Below are 14038 nucleotides of genomic sequence, written 5' to 3'. Positions count from 1 at the left end.
TCTAATGAAGTTTTTTCTCTCTGTTTTGAAATCGTCGTACTACTGTGTTCTGCATTGCCACTATAGCTCGATGCAGTTAATAAAGCCAGTAATTGACAACAACTGTCGGTGTCAGTGTGTTCTGAATCTCAGGGTCAGCGTATTAAGTCACCTTTTAAAAACGATTTTGTCTAAATATAATAATAAAGTAAGATTGTTTGGTTTAGGGTTAGGGTTATCATAACATTACAAACGTAATAATACAAAGACTGATCATTTTGTTTAACTACAACCTATGTAATAGATTCAAGAAGACGTGCGACTCGTAGTAATTATCTATCACCCGTAGGGATAATCTTCTGCGGGTTATATTAATTTCCTTCTGCGCTATCTGGTTGTGGGGGTTCTGTGTCTGTAGGTTCTGTTCCTGTAGGTCCTGTTTTAGGTTCTGCGGCTGTAGGTCCTGTTGTTCCAGGTCCTGTGGCTGTAGGTCCTGTTGTTCCAGGTCCTGTGGCTGTAGGTCCTGTTGTTCCAGGTCCTGTTGCTGTAGGTCCTGTTGTTCCAGGTCCTGTGGCTGTAGGTCCTGTTGTTCCAGGTCCTGTGGCTGTAGGTCCTGTTGTTCCAGGTCCTGTGGCTGTAGGTCCTGTTGTTCCAGGTCCTGTGGCTGTAGGTCCTGTTGTTCCAGCTCCTGTGGCTGTAGGTCCTGTTGTTCCAGGTCCTGTGGCTGTAGGTCCTGTTGTTCCAGGTCCTGTGGCTGTAGGTCCTGTTGTTCCAGGTCCTGTGGCTGTAGGTCCTGTTGTTCCAGCTCCTGTGGCTGTAGGTCCTGTTGTTCCAGGTCCTGTGGCTGTAGGTCCTGTTGTTCCAGCTCCTGTGGCTGTAGGTCCTGTTGTTCCAGGTCCTGTGGCTGTAGGTCCTGTTGTTACAGGTTCTGTGGCTGTAGGTCTTGTTGTTGCAGGTCCTGTGGTTAAAACATTTGCAGTGGTCTTTTCTGTGGTAATTGTTCCGCTGGTCGTAGCTTTTATATTTGATGTTCCTAAGGTATGTAATTGAAAACAAAGCCATTTTTCAATGCAAACTATAGTGTCTACCTGACTAATAAAAACTGATTAAATATAAAAGCATTTACAAATGTAATTCGTCATTAATCATTAACATATTGTTACATATTGTTACATTTTTTTTTGCACGATTACAAGACTTTCTCTATACTTCGTATATACAAGAAGGTAAAAAGGACTTTGAACAAAATCCAACTTACGCGACTCCGTACACAACACCTGATGTTTGTTGGTGCAGTTTTCATCAGTTACAGATGCGTCATAGACACTCAGAAGGGCACAGTTACTACTGCTATCGTGATGTGGGTAACCGTCCTCCCACCAATTGTTCAATGGTAACTGGACGGCATTGCTATTGTCATAGACCCACACGAATGTTCCTTCTGTAGTTTTATCGTTGGCGCCGATCCAATAATAGCCTGCAAGATTGGATAGAAACTTCTGAAAGATTCCTGGTATTAATAAGCTACATAGACGAGCAATCTTGACATGCCACGATAAGATGCGAAAAGTGATACAGGATAGTTTGTTTTATTCAAATGAAATTATTGTTTCATTCTCAACCTTTATTAAAAGAATTAACCTCACAATCATGATTTTTTGGGTAGCAATAATGTTTATTTTTATAATTAAAAAAAACCAAGGTATTAGATTACATGTTAGACATAACATGTTGTTTACTGTTGTATGTCGAGATCGTAAGTTCCCATTTTCTGTTTGGAAAATTCGCAGAAAGCGAAATTGCGGTGGTTTAAAGGACTAGTAAAAGCTATTGGCACTATTGTTGCACTCTAAATATTGGGGTGCTGGTTGGTTTAAAACCGGATTAGTTAATATAACAAGCTCATCGCTAGGTGCGTGAGATAACTAACTATGCACAGTGATCTCGCATATTCGGTAAATTATATAGTAGACTCTATGCCACAGCCGGAGATAATAAAAATGCCTTTTTTAAAGGATTTCTTGCATGCAGAAAATAAATTAGAAAAAAAAACGCATTTAACAATATTAATTATACCGCCAAGTCATGACGCCAGAGAAGAGATAACAATAAACTAGTGGGAACGGCGTGTCCGAGTGGTAGAGAGCTAGACTGCTAATCGGGTTCGAATCCGGTTTCAAATCAATAGAATGTCCTGGAGTCCATCCAGCTCTGATGGGTACCTAACTTAAGTTGGGGAAACAAGGCATTTGTGCAAAGTGCTGACCACACTGTCCCTTCATACGCCAAGGTCGCTGAAGGAGATGAACTCTACTTCATCTGCCCCATGTGTCTTGAGCACGAATGGGAAATGATGATAAAAAAACAATACATACCGCAATAACTAAACAACGCTGTTACACCATCAAACTGTGTTTTTGATGAAATAGTAGCTAGGGTACCACCAAAATTTTGGCATACCACCTAATTTTTAAAAAATAAAATATTAAAGATGTATTTCAATTCAATGCAAATTACTCAAGATTTTTTACTAATAATTATTACTATATGAGTGTAAGTTAAAATCGAGCTTTTGTAGGAAATCAAGAGTTTCACTAACAATGTATTAAAACTACAATTTGTTTTTTTTAAGACTGGTACAATTTCAAACAAGAAATAGGCGTAATGTGACCTACAAGTGCATCATTCCACGACAGATCTACTTCCACAGCCAGGAAACATCGACCATCAATTGATTTTGAGTGTGTCCAGAGGCATTTACCTGAAAAATATTATGTATCAATATAATTCCGCTATTAAGTATTGTGATGTAGATGTCTATATAAAAAATGAGTAGGCACGGAGAATGTGTGTGTGAGAGTGGCCTACCCTTGAAAGTAGTGTGCTGACGTGAAAACAAGTGTGTGAAAAAAGCGGTGTGTGAAGCAATGTGGTGTGGTGTCAATAGTGTACCTACTCGTCCGTCTTCTTATTGCCATGGTTCTTGTTGTTGGTGAAAATTATCAGTAAATTATACAGATTCTCTTTATGGACTGTGTTTATTTACAATTGTTACACTTGGCTCCAACGAGCCCAAAATACATGAGAAGCCGATTGTAACAGTACACATTAGACCAGCGGCGTAGTTAGGTCAGGTGTCACCCGGTGCGGTACTTAATGGTGTTACCCCCAGAGGCGTAGCGACCCGTCCCGGGGACAAACTTTCAATTTTCGATTTGCACCCCCTCCCCTTCAAACTTTCGATTTGCACCCTCTCTCAAATTTTTCTCTATATATTATGCTATTTTTTGCCTTGGTGTCACCCCCCTAAATGGTGTCACCCGGTGCGGTCCGCACCCCCGCCCCCCCTCTCGCTACGCCTCTGCATTAGACGTACATATTAAAGATGTCACTAACGGTATTGTTCTGACCTTTACTTGCGAGTAATATCTAAGTTTTATAGCCGCTGTTTATTATTTGTAAAAATATTTTAGTTTTATGACAATTTCGAATTGTATTTGAAACATTTGATTTTAAGCCATTGATTTTATGTATGAAAAACGATCGCCTAAAGTGGTTATCTCATTGTTACCTGGAGTAAATTGAAACTGTTTTCAGAATGATACCATTGATATGTAATGGCACTTTTAGTCTAACTTAAGCTTTGGTGAACCATAATAGAAGTTACAACTCACCAGAAAACACACCAAAGATGTGTACAGCAATCATTGTATACACGAACAAACTTAGTTTTACTGTAGCCATTTTGCGATAAAAAGTCTGTAGTTATGAGAATAAAGTGTATGTAGATAGTAATAATAGTAAGCAATAATCTTTAAATAGTAATGATAAGTACTTTACGTTAAAATAGTAATGATAAGTACGTTACGATAAAATATTAATGATAATTTACACATTTTAATCAAGCCTGCATTGTTTTAGAACCGCAGTAATATGATAATTTCCGACCCAAAGCTACTTTGTGATTTGGTCTAACTTTTGTAATACATCTAGTTTTTCCTGATACATACCAATTGTATTCTACTTTACTTGAACCTCTTCTTCTTCTTCTTCTTCGTTCTTAATTATTAGTGTTGAAGGGGATCGAGATTTATCTGCCAGTGGGTTTGAACTCGAATTTATCAACCATGAGCTTTTTGCCGACTCGACTACGCCTCCAACACAATTAAGCGTTACGTGTCAACTGGTTATGCGCCATTGAGGCCATTGACTTCGATTTCAGCCTCCTTTTCTTTTTGGATTTGCTTCCATAGCCTTTGTCCAACCAAGAACAAACTACAAGGCAGCAGTTGTTTAATTTTGGAGTTGTCTCTCCTAGAAGAGTGGCTGTCCCCAGCTAACGAGCCTCATCTGCCCGAGGGTTCGAACTCGAGACTTTTCGGTTTAGCAACCATGAGCTTTACCGACTCGACCACGCCGACCCCTTACTTGAACCTGTTCTGCCTAAATATTCTCCATTCTACTCCACCCTACCCTGCTGTACCCTAATCTACCCAACTATTTAGGTAGGGTAATAGTGTTGTGTGTGGAATAGTATGTAAATATCAAGGGTATTAGTGTGTGTTGTGCTAGTTTAAGTGAATGTCATATATATATATATATATATATATATATATATATATATATATATATATATATATATATATATATATATATATATGGTTTATTAACATAACTACTAGAATAAAAGGTAGAAATGTGCTGGCGTACCTTACCTTCGCGTCTAAGAAGCCACTGCACTAAAGTTTTAATCTTCCTGATCGGTGCTATTTATACACACATGTGTATTACACCCATAGCAACAAGGGAAGTAATGTTGTTTACTGTGAACGTAAATATTTACCCGTCACTTAGTAACACGTATCTCTTGTCATGGCGGATGAAGATCGTCTTACATGTACCAGCAAAATGTAACGTATTCGGGTCTACAATTTTTGGTTAAACTAACTGCTCATTCTATGTAAGGCTTTGGAATAATTCTTCAACATCTTTTGTTCGACCTCAAGAAATAAAATTACCCTTTTATAAGTCTTATTTAAAATGTAATAAAACAATAAAATGCTGATCAACAAGATTCAGTTCTCTAATTTTTGCTGCGATTTCCATTAGATCTTCATCTATTACAATATACAAACAATATATAGGGCCTATATTTATAAACAATATATATATATATATATATATATATATATATATATATATATATATATATATATATATATATATATATATATATATATATATATATATACATATATATAAACACATCCAAGCATATACACACATATATAATCCATTGTCAATACCTGTGTTATTTCTACGCCGACATCTACTAATACGCCTTTTTCTATACCAGAGCCTATGAATGTGCCTTGTGCCTGTCACTGCCTTTGATTTTACCTAAGCATATGCATAAGCCACTGATTATTACTTTGCCTATTCTGAATAATATGCGTACGAATATGATTATCTACCACAATGCTTATGCATATTTACGTATCAAAGGAATATTTTTCAGTGTTTAGTTTTTATTACACAGGACATTGTCAGTTATATGACGATACAGGATTCAACGCTAACACTATAGCTTGACTTAGAAACATGAGCCACTAGATAAACCTAGTTCAGTTTGAAAAAAAAAGAGCGTATTTGTGTAATTTGCATTTCAAGTTTCTTTAAACGTATATTGATTAAAAATAGATTTGGCTTCGTTTGAATACATTATTTTTTTAGGACAGACAACGATTTAAATAACTTTGGATTTCAAAAAGCGAAATTTTGTAACGTTCTTCAAATACTGTGTTGAATCACGTATTTCATTTAGAGAAGTTTGGACAGACTTTTGTTACTAGCATAGCAATATTGACAAAGAGTGTTATGAACAAAACAATAAAGTCCTAAAAAGACATGGTAGTTTTAGCCAGCTGTACATAAAACATTAAAATTGTGTAGGCCTATAACAAATGCATTTACTGTGTACTTTACAAATTGTTGTACATATGACTTTAATAGTTTTACGACATTTTTACTTTCTCTTATATACGAAGTAAAAAAAATCAAGATTTTTGCAAATCTCGACGTTTTACACCTCACTGATAAGGAAAAACATAATTTTGCAAATCTTGTCCGTATGTCTGTGTGTATGTGTGTGGGTATCTGTGTGTGTATCTGTGTGTCTGTAATCGTGATAACTTGAGTACCGTTAGAGCTAGGTTGATGAAAAGTATTTTATCACAATCGTAGATCCTTATCAACTTTTGAGCGATTTCTGATAAACGGAAGTGGTACTTTTTTATCTTTGAATTTTTCAAAAGCCTATTACTTGAGTACTATTTAAGATATATAAAAAATGTTACAAGTAAGTAAACAATCTAACTTTCTACTTTCCGATTTCTAATTTCCGATTTCTCAAAAAAACGAATGTAAATTTATAAAATACTAATAATATCCCGCTCTATTATGCACATTTTATTTGGCGTTCACTAGTGTGCAATTCTTTTTTCTACGATGTTTTATTCTATTTTAAAAGTTTTAGTATTTAAAATTAGTAGTATTTAAAATGGATTATAATTCATTTCTATATCCCGAGTTCCCATCCCCTGTTTTTTTTAATTTAAGAATATTCGAGAAAGTTTAGGGGAGATCACTCCCGGTTAATTAATTTAAAAATACAATGTGTGACGTCATAGGAGGTAATTATTTTAAAGAACCCACTATATATGCCTTTATCCTTATACTCTAAATGCCGTAAACTCTTTTAGTTCTAGAATAGTTATATTCGCAGTGCGTTCAACGTTTTTTTTGTGTGTGGCTATGTCAAACTAAAAGAACCAATAAGAACCATTTTGAGTAACCTCTTTACAGAACCATTAGGTAAAACCCATTGTCACGACCACCGGGTAGAACCACTATGTAATACTATTTTGTGGAACCAGCAGCCATAACAGAATCACAATTTAAAACCTTCTGGTACAATTTGGCACAATTACTTGCTACAACTACTTGGTTCAACTAATGGATATACCCATTTGATCTAACCACTGTAAAGAACCTCTTGGTGTAACCATTTAATAGATCAACTGCATAGAACCACCCGGTAAAACCGTAAAATAGAACCAATAACTCCTGGTAGAAAAACTTGCTGTAACTATCTTTAGATCCACTTGATCTAAGTATATGATACAAGCACTTGGTGTAACCACTTAGAAAATAATTATACACTTTTTTCATTTATTGAACTCGGATACGTTTTCTTCAAACGAGTAAGTTAAATCAATATTAAATGAATGTTGGCATCAATGCTTTGTACATTCTGCCATGTAAGAATCCCCCACCCCGGCCCTCCTATAATGGCAACCCTGTTTGAACCACTAGTATTTCTAACAACATTTCTGTATTTCTCCTCAGTTTCTCGATACTGACTAGTGCAAAGAAAAATCTGAACCCTAATGTTGGAACAGGTTTTGATAAAAGAATGTATTTGACATACAGAGACACATAGAGCTGTCAGATGCGTAGCGACCCTTCCCGGCGCCCGGGGACAAACTTTTCGATTTGCACCCCCACCCTCAAGATTTCGCTTTGCACCCCCCTCAAACTTTCGATTTGCACCCCCCCCTCAAGATTTCGATTTGCACCCCTCCCCTCAACCTTTCAATTTATTTTTCCAACCCATTTTGGCGCCCCCTAAGGTCGGCGCCCGGGACATATGTCCCCCCGCCCCCCTCCTCGCTACGCTACTGAGAGATGTATTACTTGCCATACTCAATCATTCAACAGAACAATACTTCACTCAGCGGTTAGGATAAAAATGCTTGAATTGCATATTGTCGGCCATGGTGTTTGAGATATGACATGTTCAGTATCCTAAAAGGGGACATTACCACAATGTATCATGAAAGGTAATTCCATATATAGTCGCGTTCTATAATGTCATGTTATGCGATACTACAATGAGGACCTTTTGGGGGAGGGAGGGGGTTACGTAAACAATCTTAATACGGTTAATATGTAGAGACATTTTTATTTTTGAATAAAATTATTTTTATTATGTTGAAATATGGTCTGTTGAACCCGACGATTTTTTGGCTTCTGGCTTAGTATTTTTGACAAAATCATTCATTTTACTTAGACGACGTATGGCGATTACTTCAAACATAAGTTACGACTACTTAACACAAACAAATGCGAACAACATCCAACGTAAAGTAGTCCATTAAAAGGTAGACTACGAAAAGAAAACTGCCAAACAACAAACTACTACAAATTAGACAATCATAAAATAGACTACCATAATAGGGTCGGAGTAGTCGGTAGAGCTTATGTTTGCTAAATTAAAAAACTCGGTAAAGCTTATGCTTGCAAAAAATAAAAAATTCTTGAGTTCAAACTTTCGGACAGATGAAGCTCTATAGCTGGGGACAGCAACTATTATAAGAGGCAACTCCAAAATCAAACAACTACTGCTTTGAAGTTTGTTCTTGTTTCGACAAAGGCTACGAAAGCAAATCCAAAAAGAAAAGCAAGCTGAAATTGGATTCAAAGGTCTTAATGTCGCATAACCAGTTGACACATATACTTATTTGTGTTGGAGGGAATCCCTTCCAACACTAATTTAAGAACGAAGAAAAAAAAATGAGGAAAGACAATCATAAGACCATTCTAAAGTACAAACACTATAGTAGAATCTATATAATCCTCTTTATGGGCAAGACGATGCAAGCCGACTATCTAACACTCCTCCAGACCACTCTCTCGCTCTCCAGGCATGCGCAACAGACCATTTCGCTACACCGCACCCCAACCAGTATGGTGAGCTGTGGTTTACCTCGAATGTTTACAATCGTAGAGCCTGGTCGAATAAGGGGCAGATAATTTAGCTTTTAAACGATTTGAAACTAATGAGAGGTAAGAAGTTTTTCTTTTGATTGTCGTCTGTAAACTTTCGTCACGTAAACTGTAAACTGCTTTCACGTGGGTGGCGGGCGGGGGGGGGGGGGGAAGTCTCGAATTCACAAACTATGCATTATTGTAAAGTCGAAAATAAAACAGGTAAATAGCGGCGTATGCTTACGGCGCGGGTCAGCTCGCTGTATGTGCTAATCTTCATGATGTGTTTACAAGCTAGCGTTTATCAGGAATAAAGTAGAATCAGAACAATCTATTTTCAAAAAGTAATCAGTTCATTGTGTTTTCTTTCACTCTCAAAAGCCACCACATAGTTATTTAGTTTGATTAATTGTGTTTACTTATATATTTTTCAGGGAAATTCAGTCAACACATATATTGATCAAAAATAGTAAAAAATACAATTTTTTTTTTTTTTAACGATTTTACATAGATTTACTTTCCAATGATAGGCACGTTGAAAATTAAGGATAATAGCTCTTCATTAGCAAAAATGTATTTTTGCTAGTCATTGGACGAAAAAAAATGTTAGTGTTGTTTACCATTACAAAAATTAAATTAACATTTAATTCAGAAATGAAAGTTAGTACATCATTTTTAAAGTAGTTGAAGCCCACAGAAAAGCGTCTTATGAAATTTATTTGAGAACATTAATTTTGAAAATTGCTAGCACTACTTTAAAGAAGTTTAAAAACTTAAATATAATATTAAAATAAAATTCTTAATTAAATTTGCCGTATAGACGTTTAGCAGAGGATCAAACACGTGTGTCCATTAGAGCTGGGTCTGAGCATCAAAGGTTGAGTGTGTTTATGATACCATCATTTGAAGTAGCAGAGATGTGACTGCAGGTAGGAGGCTAATAAGTAGAAGACTGGCCATACGTAACACGGCTGTGTTTTCTGTGGAATATAATCGCATGCGGAAGCTGAGTTTTAAAATGTTGAGTATACGACCGCTAACACAGAAATTCTTAACTTAGAGCTAGGGTTCAAGTCCGCAGAAGGTCTATGAGTTTACCCATCTAAGATGTTTAATTGACTCACGATAGGGAAAGTAAAAGCGGATTGGCATTGTGCTTTATAGAAAGAGGTGAACTCTACTTTACCAGCCACATGGACCGCCAAGTTCAATTGGAAACATTTATATTGTTTTTGAATTCCTAATTGTAAGACTGTAGTCAACATTACATTTTTATTTGTGGAATGTACAACAATCATTTATCCATCTTATGTAGTTACAAAACTACAGAAAAATACTTTTTTTTCATAATTGTAAATGTGTGTATGTAATGCGTATTTTTATTGAGTAGACTGAATGTTGTTGTATTCTTTATATCTCACACGTGTAAATAGTAAATATTTTAAATGAAACTACTAGATATAAAATGTCTACTTTAACGGATCTAAAAAAAAAAACACGTTTATTAAAAGTAAACCTACGCGGCTCCATGCATAGAGCGTTATACAAGTTTTCGCATCTGTCGTCTGCTACAGAACCAGCGCCAACAGCGACACAGTTGCTGTTGGCGTTAGTTAGTGGGTGATCAGGTTGCCACCAGCTGTTTGATGTAAACTGGCTGTGGTCCCCCACCCACACAAAGATTCCCTCTCTAGCTTTGTCACTGGCACCGATCCACAATGAACCTGCAAAAATAGGACTTGTGTTTTGGATATGAAATTAAAAGATACATGATTTGACGTTAATATGTGAATACGCAGCGAGGCTGTAAAATGTGACACATATAACTAGCCTTATAGGAATGCAAATCACGTTTAGATTGCACAACAGTGAAATTTAAAAATTGTGCACTACTCTTAATAAAGGTACATTTTATTTCTACGAAACTGAATTTATCAGTATTCTATTTTTATAAAGCGTAATCGAACACATTACTGGTTGTGAACCATCAATAACGACTAAGTCATAGATTACACCACTTTATATGTTGTCATATAACATGATCATCTGTTACAATCAGATTGCTCGTAAATATACCAGTGAGTCTTTGTAACTACTTTGTTTTACATAACAGGATTATATAATGATATTACTTGCAAAATACGCATTTTTCTTGGTAACACTTTTATTTTGTTAATTAGTATCCTGTGTTAAAATCAAATTGCTTGTTAATACACTTGTTTCTACCTTACACTTATATTACTAGTAAAAAATGTTTACATACTTGGATCATGATTAACAATCAGAATGCTTGTAAAATATACGCTTTTCTGCGCAACTCATTATTATGATTAAAACTTCACCCATCGAGGGAGATATTTTTTACTAATAAGTACTTTAATTTGATTCTATAGGGTTTTGATTAAAAAAAGTCATCTAATGATTTCTGTAAACAGAAGCATTTGCTGCTATATGTCATTTTCTTACAGAGCATAATATATATTTTACACTTCTGTGCTAGTTTGTTTTATTTTTTTTTACAAGTATTTACTATTATTTCAGGAATAAAATTGAAACACATAATTTTTTTTAAACAAGAGATAGTTAGGTCAATACTTCTGTTATCTGCTTATACATTATTTAGTGTGTGTCTACATTAAATAGACAAAAATTACCATAATTGTTAAACAATGTTGTCGCGTTATCGAATTGGTTTTGAGTTGAAAGTGTTGCCAGCGTCGCTCCAAAATTACGGCAGACTTGCTGAAATATATTGTATAAAATGGTTATAAACTTTTAAAATATTGATTTGAATCCATCATTTCATACATATTTATAATATGTTTATCGAATTTCCTTTTTCAAACAGTATTAAAAAAAAACTGTGTGCTATAGATGGATGAGCAAACTATATTATCATACTTATTTTTGTGAAACCGAAATGCTTTAATCACTGAGGTCTTCAATTTAAAATAACGTGAAAAGCTTATGATACATACCAGCGCTTCTTTCCATGAAAGATTAACTTCAAGAACGAGGAAACACTTTCCATCTATTAATCTTGATCTGTTCCATTTGCAGGTTACTGTAATAATAGGTTTATCTAATTAAGACATGATAAAATCATCAGCTTAAAAACTGGAGTGTTTGTTTCAACAGTAGTAAAGGAACAAAGCACAGGGGTTATACAGAAAGGAGAGAACATATAGTAAACATAGCAGCAAAATGTATATGTATCATATAAAATATAAACTGTCAAAATTAACTTTATTGATTCAATAACCAGCCTCCTCGTTACAATCCCGTGCTAGTTCCATAAAAACAGAAGTCATAATCTAACTTTCCACTTTTAATTGAAAATTAGGGTTGAAGCTACTTTAAAAAATTTAAAGCTATCGATTCTCCCTCACCTGTTTGAGAAAACACACCATAGATGCAAACAGCAAGAGCTGAAAAAAACATCAAGCTTGATTTTCCTGCAATCATTTTCTGACAGCTGATTGATGCCGTATTTTAAAAGCTGTAACAAGTAATTTCGAATGTTATTTAGCCTGAGCTAAGTATTGTCAATTATCTAGTTAAAATCATACTGAGTACAAAGTCAATTATCTAGTTTATATATATATATATATATATATATATATATATATATATATTTACCTGTACGTACCTTCAATTGCTGGAATGAACGCTTGCCTACCTGGCCTGATATTTTGTAACCCAAATATGTGTTATGACATTAGCATACTTTTGCTATTTTTTTTTAACGTTGAGCCAAGTATAAGCTTAACGTTGTAACATGACATGAAAATATTTACCCGTCTCTAAGCAGCGGGGGTCACATGACATTTCGTACATAGCATAGAGCAATGGTATCCGGCTCAGTGCTGTGATTTTCTGTTAGCGATTTCTCTATACAGCCCGCTTCGTTCGTCTCGATAGTAAACATGAACCTCGGTTGTTAGAAAACAAAGGGGTCCAGTGTCTTAATCACGGTTTCAGAAATCTCACAATCTGGTACGAAAGTAGAAAAAAAATAATTTCAGAGAAAGAATGAAATGCATATCAAGAGAACAGCCTAAAAAGATGTTAAAAATTATATTGTTTTTTTAAGAAACTGGACATTGACCCCAGCAGTTTCCTTCTCATTACACCCGCAGCTACATGACCCTCTATTGCACTGTGCATTACTCCTGTCTAAAAGAATATGCAGTATAACATTTTCCCCCATTTGTATATGGATAAGGATTAAGTTAGGTTAAAGTTATGTTGCAAAAGGATCGTATAAAGATATACAGTGGTATTTCGAAATACGAGTTTTATTCCTTCCGTAACATTGCTCGTATGCCAAATTCTGTGTATATCCTAGCATTCATCTCCATTGAAATTATTTAATCCTCCCAGCTCCTAAAAACCAACCCTAGTTCTTTTTTTACGGTTTTTAAATAAGGAAAATATATTTATACTTGACAAACAGTGTTAATAATGATAATGAAGAAGAAAGCAAAAAATAAAAATGATTAATAAAATGTATTTACCTTAAAAACCAGCCGACTTGAGCTTATGAAAGATGCTGGTGGATCAGTTTAATTCACTATTAATGCTACACTTTACCCAACCCCCTCCAACTTAATGAATCTTATAATTCGTTGAACATAATTTTTCATGTTCTTCTGCTTAGGGTTATTCATGACAACACAATGTATAACGCACGATACACCTGACTAGATAACACTAATGATGATACTAAATAATGCTAAGAAGTTATATATATATATATATATGTATATATATATATAGATATATATATATATATATATATATATATATATATATATATATATATATATATATATATAGATAGATAGATAGATACTTAAGTAATACTAAAATAATTTAATAAAGAAATAAACGTTTTACGACCCAAATAACGATACACAATACCTAACTTGCTCCACGTCCTTCTCCAAAACCACATGCCAACCAACCGTACACACCCTAGCACAGAGGTTCCCAACCCTGTTCCCGCGGGCGCCATGGCGCCCGCTTAACGATTCATATGTGCCCGCCTCTCACTATTCGACAGAGACAGCTTTTTTTTTAAAAAACATTATTTTAAAATATGATTTATTTTTATTCATTTGTTACAGTTTTAATTTTTTTTTTGACTGCCTAGGTTTATTAAATATGTTCGATACTTGTCCCAACTTGTCTAGCGGCGAGCCAGACTGCGCTATTTACGCTAGCCTGG

The 14038-nt window shown here is 35.1% G+C and overlaps 2 protein-coding genes across 3 annotated transcripts; both read right to left on the bottom strand.

The window, feature by feature from the left end:
* Positions 1-255: 255 nt before the first annotated feature.
* LOC131941509 (S-antigen protein) lies at positions 256-4956 on the bottom strand. 2 transcript variants are annotated; one of them, XM_059300781.1, is made up of 6 exons: positions 4690-4956; positions 3654-3738; positions 2655-2740; positions 2355-2442; positions 1238-1456; positions 256-1012 (listed from the first exon to the last, which is right to left on the bottom strand). In XM_059300781.1, the coding sequence occupies exons 2-6, from the start codon at positions 3721-3723 to the stop codon at positions 351-353; spliced, it is 1125 nt and encodes a 374-aa protein (XP_059156764.1). In that variant the 5' UTR covers positions 3724-3738; positions 4690-4956; the 3' UTR covers positions 256-350. The 2 variants fall into 2 exon arrangements, with proteins under 2 accessions (XP_059156764.1, XP_059156765.1); XM_059300782.1 differs by having other exon boundaries at positions 4695-4956.
* Positions 4957-9288: 4332 nt separating this feature from the next.
* Positions 9289-12515, bottom strand: LOC131941511 (lectin BRA-3-like). The gene is made up of 6 exons (XM_059300783.1): positions 12458-12515; positions 12198-12307; positions 11787-11872; positions 11463-11550; positions 10329-10532; positions 9289-9788 (listed from the first exon to the last, which is right to left on the bottom strand). Exons 2-6 carry the CDS (start codon positions 12271-12273, stop codon positions 9697-9699), a joined length of 546 nt encoding a protein of 181 aa, XP_059156766.1. The 5' UTR covers positions 12274-12307; positions 12458-12515; the 3' UTR covers positions 9289-9696.
* Positions 12516-14038: the final 1523 nt, after the last annotated feature.

The sequence above is a fragment of the Physella acuta genome, unplaced genomic scaffold (genome assembly GCF_028476545.2).
Source record: "Physella acuta isolate Inbredline_101_S28 unplaced genomic scaffold, ASM2847654v3 ptg000363l, whole genome shotgun sequence".
NCBI classification, from domain to species: Eukaryota; Metazoa; Mollusca; class Gastropoda; family Physidae; genus Physella; species Physella acuta.
The sequence above is the reverse complement of the archived record's forward strand: the minus strand, read 5'-3'. Positions and strand labels throughout refer to the sequence as shown.